This window comes from Esox lucius, chromosome 16, assembly GCF_011004845.1.
Source record: "Esox lucius isolate fEsoLuc1 chromosome 16, fEsoLuc1.pri, whole genome shotgun sequence".
In the NCBI taxonomy this organism is placed as follows: domain Eukaryota; kingdom Metazoa; phylum Chordata; class Actinopteri; order Esociformes; family Esocidae; genus Esox; species Esox lucius.
Window position 1 is genome coordinate 32,853,971 of NC_047584.1, and position 8,921 is coordinate 32,862,891.

The following is an 8,921-nucleotide window of genomic DNA, read 5'->3' on the forward strand; positions in this document are numbered from 1 at the left end:
ACAGTCACATGAAGGAAAACCGTTACACACGTGTCACCAACATACAGTCACATGAAGGAAAACCGTTACACGCGTGTCCCCAACATACAGTCACATGAAGGAAAACCTTTACACGCGTGTCCCCAACATACAGTCACATGAAGGAAAACTGTTACACACGTGTCCCCAACACACAGTCACATGAAGGAAAACCGTTACACACGTGTCCCCAAAATACAGTCAGATGAAGGAAAACCGTTACACACTTGTCCCCAAAATACAGTCAGATGAAGGAAAACCGTTACACACGTGTCCCCAACATACAGTCAGATGAAGGAAAACCGTTACACGCGTGTCCCCAACATACAGTCCCATGAAGGAAAACTGTTACATGCGTGTCCCCAACATACAGTCAGATGAAGGAAATCCGTTCCTAAGGAACTCTGAAATGACTGCAGTTGCTGTTCATGGTGTTCAGGATACTTCAATAATCTGTTTCTGTGTTATCGAACAGGACCACTACATTTATTTAACGTGTTCATTCTGACACGCAAAAACACAAACATCTTTCCACATCTAACAGTCAGGTCCACAATTTAGACTGGGGTCTAGGGACGTATTAGTGAGACCTTTCTTCCTCCCTGTGTTTTTCTGTTTTCTGTTGGTTGAAATTCAGAAGTCAGCTGAGAACAATGGTTTATGCTTTTTGAGTGTGACTGTGTGTTTGTTTAACAGAGAGATGGACAGGGTGCCGACTGTCCCTCAGACCTAATGTATACCAGCGAAAGCCAACATCTGATAAACTCACTCTCGTCTCAATCCCTCCCGCCACTCAGAAGCGGCTCTGACAGGCTGTCACCTTGACAACCGCTGCAGAGGTGAGCAGCCAGCTGGGACAGCCGACCTCCACTGGCCACTTGCCATTCCAGAGGGCATAATGCCGCTGGAAGAACTGACGGGAAAGCAATAAGGAAAACACAAACATCCGGAATGCAACTGACTGGCCAAAGCCTTCTTTTCCTATACTGCTGTATAACTAAATACAATGGTCAGGCTAGTGTCAGGGAAATGTATGAGATAGTATACGTAAATCTGTGACAGACAAATTTATAAGCCATGTTACATTACGTTAGGGTACAGAGCATTCGCTTGGGTTGTGGTGGGTGGGTTTAGAGTTAAACAGAGCACATGTTTCCTAAAGCATTGTGGACAGTGGAGAGGTGGAAACGCTTCTGACCTACACTACAATGGCTGTAAATTCAAATTCACTGAGAGGTGATTGCTTTTTTCTAACCTTCAACCTAACCCTAAACTTTATCAGAATCATAACCATCACCCTAATCCTAACCATCAGCCTAATCCTTACCATAACCCCGATCCTAACCTAAATACTTAGGTTACAGAAACATTTACTCCAGCGGATGGCATAATTGTTTTCTAACCTTAACTCTTTATCTGCATAGGATGCAGCTTTCAAAGACAAAGCATCTGCTTGTGGACAACCTTTTATTATTTTCTAACTTCCTTGGTTTGTTTTCTGCTCCTGATACTTTGTGTACTGTATGGAAAGTGCATAAAAATTAGGTAAACTGTTAATTATTATTGTTGTTGTTTTTGTTATTAGTATTACATGCCATCACCATCATTGAGTATCATCTTAACTGAGTTTAGGAGCCTGAAATTAGGGCTTAGGAGTCATCCTGCCCATGATGATGTCATCCTGCCCATGATGATGTCATCCTGCCCATGATGATGTCATCCTGCCCATGATGATGTCATCCTGCCCATGATGATGTCATCCTGCCCATGATGATGTCATCCTGCCCATGATTGTTTTTGTAAAAAGATGAAAATGGCTACCCACTACTGAAAATGACGCTTTTTGTTTATGTCAAGGCTTTTTTCACCTTTAGGTCTTGTATCCAACAATATTTAAGTGAATGACAAAAAATATAAAATAAAATGTTTAAAACTGTAATTGTTCTTACTGAACATTTCTCTCCTCAGTTATTTAACAATTATTAAAGTAAATTAATTGAAAAACTTGATTAATAAAATCATGATTATTACACACATTATGTCTTTGTATGTCAAAGGGTGAAATCTGAACAACCAAAATATGTAATATTCAACTTTGGCATAAAATTAGAAGAGTATTAAATGATTTATGAACTATCGCCTGATTTGTTTTACTATATTTTCACTGAAATACTTTCGTTTGCGCATTTGAAATACATAAATATTTTATACTGGTCAACAAACATTGAAAGTTTTTCAGTACTGAACATCAAAGCCTAAAATCAAATGGGCACGTACCAGTATATAGGTAATTGAATATCATGTTCACAGATTTAACATCTCTATTGTCTGCCAGAGTTAGAGTAATGATTTGATATTAACATGTATTATTATGTATTACACAAATATTAACATCTAAGTCATTTAGCAGACGATCCAATCCAGAGTAATTTACAGCAGCGAGTTTGTACTTTTTCATACTGGCAGAACCCACAGCTACACAGTACCCACGGTGATGATGTCATCTCATTTGCCTAGCCAGGTAAACAGAACAGGGGACCAGATAATTTAAAGGGAGAGACTTGATACTGAGAGGCACTTTTAAGAGATTTTAGATTACACATTATCCTTTGTAATAGCAGGGCTCATTAGCTGTACCAATTTACAGTTGCCTGAGAATGAAATTACTTGTTTTTAGCTAGCTAGATTATTATGCTAAAGCGTTTTCATTGCCTGGTTTTTAACTGTAGTTTAAAGGCTAAACTGCTTGTTGATTTGCTGATATTTTCAAGCAAGTTAATAAATAGCTTTGTAGCTAGCTGGAGATGGGCAGTATTTCAATTAAATGTATTTTGTATTTTGCTGGATGGAAAATAATCAGATGTAATTTGTTACAAAATACTTTGAAGGAAAAAGACAATAATTTTTATCACCAGGCTAAATAGGACTACTAAATATAGTCACTCACAGTTTTTGACTTGATGGAAGTAAATCACTTGACACATCCTGTTGGGTCCAGTTTGCTCGTTGTAAACTGTTCATTTTCCTCATGACCACTTTCCAGCAACCCAACAAAAGAAGCTGCTTTGGTGCTCAGTGAAAATTGCCTCAAGGTAAAGTATGTTGTAAAATATACTACCAGATATTGCTCACTGGTGGCATTATAGGACAGAAGGCATGCTCAGACAGCCTGGGACAGTGGCATCTTATGGTTAGTAATATGGAAGACTTCATCAGCGATAAATCAAGCTAGCTACTTTTGTTCCTAAGGGCAAAATGTATTTCATAAAAGCTAAATGTCTGCGTCTTTATAGCAGATTACACAAAATGTCTTTTCAAATATAAAAATTTACAATTTGAATTATGAAGAATAATTACTAAAATTGAAAGGGAGTGACTGCATCTTGGCTAATGCATACATATCAATAATTCTTATGTGTTTAATTATGTGATTTGGGCAATTTGAATGCCATAGGAATTACATTGCAACAGGTCATTCATATTTTTTTCTTATGCATCTACTAAATGCCTGAAATAGTAACTTTGTATGAATTTTGAAATGATAATTTTGTATGTATTTTCAAATTACAAATTACTTGTATTTTAATTAAATACATTTTCTCACACCTGTATTTTGTATTTAATTTAATTGCGTTTGATGAGCAAGTAGTTTGTAATTTATATCCCGATACTTTTTGATGTATTTGTGCTCATCTCTGTAGCTAGCTATGTTTACGGGAGAGAATGGGCCAGAAGCCTCAGTTCTCTAAAAAAAAAAAATAATACTATATGTCCAATTCCAGATTTGTAGTTACATAAAATGAAGTAAATTACAAGAGCTGATTCCTGACTTCAATATAGCTTCCAAAACTGTCCTTTGGAATTACAGGCATTATATAATTTGGAATTTCCCCCAAACAAATAAACAACGTTTAAAGACAGTTCCCCAAAATCTGTCTTGCAAAGTGAGAACCACAAAATATGACAGCTGAATACAATTCAAATGCATTTCTCAATGTGTTTGCATTTAAAATATTCTCATTCTCATTATCATATGAAAATAATATGTATCCCAGATTATATGACCTGCCCCATATTATTTTCACTCATAAAAACTTTATCATCAGTTCTTCCCAAACATTTTAGGATGTCCAAAGTGACTTACATACATTATTGGTTAGAACATGTTGTACTTACTGGGAATGACTAGGATCGAGTGCCATATTCAAAGTGTAGCCAGGACACAAGCGTGAACAGTCCTTCTCTTCTGATCAGTGCCATGGGACACCCGTTGAAAGTTGCATGGAAATGACTGCACCCTACTTGGGCAATCTCCCTGTGACGGCCCTCTGGCATTGATCTTTAGTTGAGGGAAGAGTACCTCTGTCTGACCCTTCCACACCATTTCCAGCTGCATCTGATCTCTCATCCAGGGACCATCTAGGAACAATCCTGCTCAGCTTCAGAGTCATGCCATTAGTGAGATATTATTTTGTATGCCACTATATTCTATGGACAAACTTCTTAATTTATACGTAATGCATGAAAACAAATCTAATAGGTCAACGTCAAATGTCAAGAGATTTCTTTTTTTTTATTACCAGAATTATGTAAGCATGCTGTGAGGAATTAGGTAACCAGAAATTCATAAAATTGTTATTATTATAAAGCAACTTCTGAATAAGAATAACCATTTCCAATTAATTTGCGCAAAAGAAAAGAATCAACAAAAAAATAGACCAACTCTCAATAATTTTTTCTCTAAATTGCTTTTGTTTCATTTTTTCCATGACAAAGTTGTAATTTCAAAAGATTCAGTTGTATACTGGGATATGTCTTGGGTAATCTACTTCATAGCCTAACATTTGCACTTTTACACGTTTCTTAAGAGCGCTTGAACTGTTAATAATTAAGAGACTAGGTAAAGTACTTTTCTAAACGTCAGTGGCAGTTTTCAATATGGAAGATACTCTGAAGTGTGTGCCTTTGGGTTGGAATTGAAATTTCTTCTGCAAAATTTGAGTCTTTCCAAAGCGTGCATGCTTGTTGTACAAAACAAAGAAGTCTGAGTCCTAAAACTAAAACCAGACCGAACTGTACATTTATTAAGTTCCCAAGCAGTCAACTGGAACCATATGCATGACTGTCAATTCATTACGGCTGTGGCCCAAAGCCTCCTATTCAATACTGCTGCTACAGTGTAAATAAGCTATACAACAGGCTCACTGTGGAGGGCTAATATGCAGAATGTAATGTCCCTTAACAAGCCTTAGGCTCATCGCTTCCACTTCAATACATTTAAGGCAACTATTGATGTTTTCTGATATGGGATTTCTGATATGGGATTAAAAAGTACAACAATTACAGCTTTCTAAATACATAGGCTAAGATTAAATATAACAGCTAATATACCTAAGATTTAAGAAAGGTTTGTACATATTTATATAGATTACCAGTCCCATGGGTGTGTCCAAACTTTTGAATGGTACTGTATATGTATATATACACACACAGGCACACACAAAAACACACACACCTATACGATACATTACAGAATTGTGTTTATGGTCATTATTGTACCTGGTCTAAAGGTTATTCTTAAGCATGATGGAACCAAAGAACATTTTTACCAGCCTTTGCCGAAATGTACCGCTAACTCCCAAGGTACCTTATTGACATTATAAACTGGAAGGTTGATTTCAACAGTTTAAATGCTTTTTGTTATCCCCATCTTCTATGGTGTGATATACAATGGCTTTCAGCCAACCAGCGTCCAGGACCCAAACTACCCAGTTCTTAATGTCTGATATACCAGTGCTTTCAGCCAATCAACATTCAGGATCTAAACTATCCAACTATCTCATATCAATTAATTTCAGACATAAGCTATATGAAATGTCATAAAATAATTGTAAATCATATAGCCTGTGATACTGATCTCGATTAGGCCTCTTCCCGAACACTCAAATCAGATATTTAAAGTTGGACTATAAAGCCCACTTCTGTAAGCTGACATAAAAAACACAATGGTATCCTTTATGACAAATTTATTGTTCTCAATAATCTTTCATGAAATAGCCACTAAAAATAAATTACTTTTAAAATCATCACAAATAGGTAGGTAGGCTATATAAAGGTTACAACAAACACTGACATCAGCGTGTGTGAATTTGTGCTCATATTGACATTGTTATTATCCTTTAATAACAATCTAATGATGATCAATTTGAACAAAACGGTAAAGTCATCAACTACACAAACACGTCGTTCTGAGGGAAAACAAAGTATTGCTTATTATAATACATTTATTAGATTAGGTATGCTAAATGGCAGCCTGGTAGCCTGATAACAGAGTTAACAAAATGAAAGAGATTCTGATTCATAAAATATTATCTTAACTCGTTTGTAAAAAAAAAAAAAAGCCTAACCATTGTTTAAGTGCTGAAAAATGAATCATTTTTTTCTATGATTTTGTTTGTTCCATAATATAAAATATTACACAACTTGAACATTTACAAAATAAGAAGTGGAATTATGTAGAGGTTCATCTTATCATGATCTTTTAAAAGAGGTTAAAGTCTTGAAACTATGGTTTTCTTAAAACCATGTTTCAAATAAAATAAGTGGGAAAAATTCTTATACTAAAGTTTAAGAAATATGCACTCGTACACAAACCCAGATTCACGCGCGCACGAACACACACACACACACGCTATTGGAATATTTCAGGCTGAAAACTGATGGATTTCCTAAAGCGACCAAACAAATTATATGAACAAATATGATCTTGACGAGTTGACCCTCATTGCACGAGCCGTTAGATTACGTGTAAATCATCTAACATGATTTAAAATACTCCTTTCATTAAATAGAATATGCGATTGGAGGTTGGAGTAATGCGAATGGGGAAAATGTTTCTTCATTGTTTGACATGTGAAAACGAGTCCTCCTTGGCGTCACAGTAAGAAAGATTATTGATCTTGCTCGCTCCTAATCTGCGTACCTCTCATTGTCTTATTGCAATCCGAAGACCTTTCACGTATCATTGAACATTCGTTTGCAGTCCATGGAGGGGGACGGCGTGTCCGCGCTCATGTTGCCGACTTGAGAGTAATCGTCCTCAGGGCTGTGAGGAAGCCCGGGCGGCGTCATCCTCTTCTCCTTCTGCCTGCGGTTGCAGAACCAGACCCGGACCACCTCCTTCTCCAGCTGCAGACTGTCCGCCAGCGAGGTGATCTCCTGTGCCGCAGGTTTGGGGCTCTTGAGGAAGTGGCTCTCCAGCGCTCCTTTGACGCTCACCTCGATGGACGTGCGCTTTTTCCTCTTCCTGCCTTGCGCCGCGATCTTATCGATGCTGGTCGGACTACCAGTGGTCGAGTCAGCTTCTTCCAGCCATTTGTTGAGCAGTGGCTTCAGCTTACACATGTTCTTGAAACTCAGCTGCAGCGCCTCGAACCTGCATATTGTGGTCTGGGAGAACACGTTACCGTACAGGGTGCCCAGCGCCAAGCCCACGTCCGCTTGCGTAAAGCCCAATTTGATACGGCGCTGTTTGAACTGCTTGGCGAAGTGCTCCAGGTCATCCGAGGTCGGGGTGTCCTCGTCCGACTGCGGTTCGTGGCTCACCCCGCCGTGGTGCTGCTGGTGATGCGGATTCTGGTGGTGGTGGTGGTGGTGGTGATGATGATGGCTGCCGTGGTCGAGATCAGGAGAGTCCCTCCTCACCATCCCCGGGTGCATTAGACTCTGGCTCCCGGGTGAGCTGAGCATCCCGTTAACCGTGAATCCTCCCGTCTGGGAGTAGATCAGCGACTGTTGCTGCTGCTGCTCCTCGGACATGCTGGCTATGTGCACGGCTGACGTGCCGCCCCAGGTTCCCGCGTGTGCCTGGTGAGAGCCCAGGTGCTGAGACCTGTGGTGTAGCGCGGAGCCTGAGTGCAGGTCCTCCCTGCCGGAGTTTCTCTTCACGTCATGCGGCTGCGGGCTTCCCGTCATTCCGACCGGGCTGGGGGACCAGGTGGACCCGGCCTCGGCTGCAGCGACTGCGGCTGCCGCGGCGGCAGCGTGAGGCAGGGATGTCACCCACTGGTGGGCATGGCTTAACATGTGTCCACCGTTGCTCGTCGCCATAGCGCCTTGCATAAAGTCACTCTGCACCATTTTTACCGAGGAGTCCGCTCTGTATCCCCCGGACACCGAGGTGACAGCGGTGCTGCCCGGCTGCATGCCACCGACCCCCCGGTCTGAGTGCACGGAGCCGGTGGATAGGATCCTGTTGCTGGCCAGATATGGACTGGAGGTGGCTGTTGCCATTCCCCAAACCATAAAGCCTGCGAGTTATCTGCTTCTTCCGTCGTTGGGTTAATTTCTCTTAACACAAAAAATAAGCTTCAAGGCAATAAAAAAATCTATAAAAACGCAGAGAGTGCGTACTGAATAATGTGGTATACTAAATACCATATAATAGATACAATAATTCAAATTAATCCATCCATGAAGAGTCACAAAAAATCGAATAAAAGTTAATGTTTTGTTTGTCAGTGTCAATTAGTATGCATAATATTTATATCCCACTATTTAAATGGTAGCTGGTGCATTGAACAATATATTTACGCTTTTAGGGAAACCATTGGTCAAACAGATGAATAAAAATACTAAAGGTTTGCGTCCTGTGAAGTTGTACTGGGCGTATAGATTTAGTTATCTCCCACAAAAGTCGCTCTCAGGATCCTTGTAGAAAGAGGCTTGTCGGAGAAGGACCATTCATTAACTCGACGTAAACACTCCTGACTTCCCTTCGGCTGCACTTCTCATCTGACGAGTTTGAGAATTCCAAATAATACAACTGTCTACGCATGCTTTTATCTCTTTTCTTCCTTCACTTTTTCTCTTACATCTGACACTTCTCTCCGTTCCTTCCTGAA

At 39.7% G+C, this 8,921-nt stretch overlaps 1 protein-coding gene across 1 annotated transcript; it reads right to left on the minus strand.

Moving 5' to 3' along the window:
- Window positions 1-6,004: 6,004 nt before the first annotated feature.
- On the minus strand, window positions 6,005-8,921 carry pou3f3a (POU class 3 homeobox 3a). Its single transcript, XM_013137818.3, has one exon. The coding sequence runs from the start codon at window positions 8,320-8,322 to the stop codon at window positions 7,033-7,035; it is 1,290 nt and encodes a 429-aa protein (XP_012993272.1). The 5' UTR covers window positions 8,323-8,921; the 3' UTR covers window positions 6,005-7,032.

Coding starts and splice junctions, on each gene's coding strand:
- pou3f3a (XM_013137818.3), bottom strand. CDS start 8,322: ATGGTTTGGGGAATGGCAACAGCCACCTCCAGTCCATATCTGGCCAGC.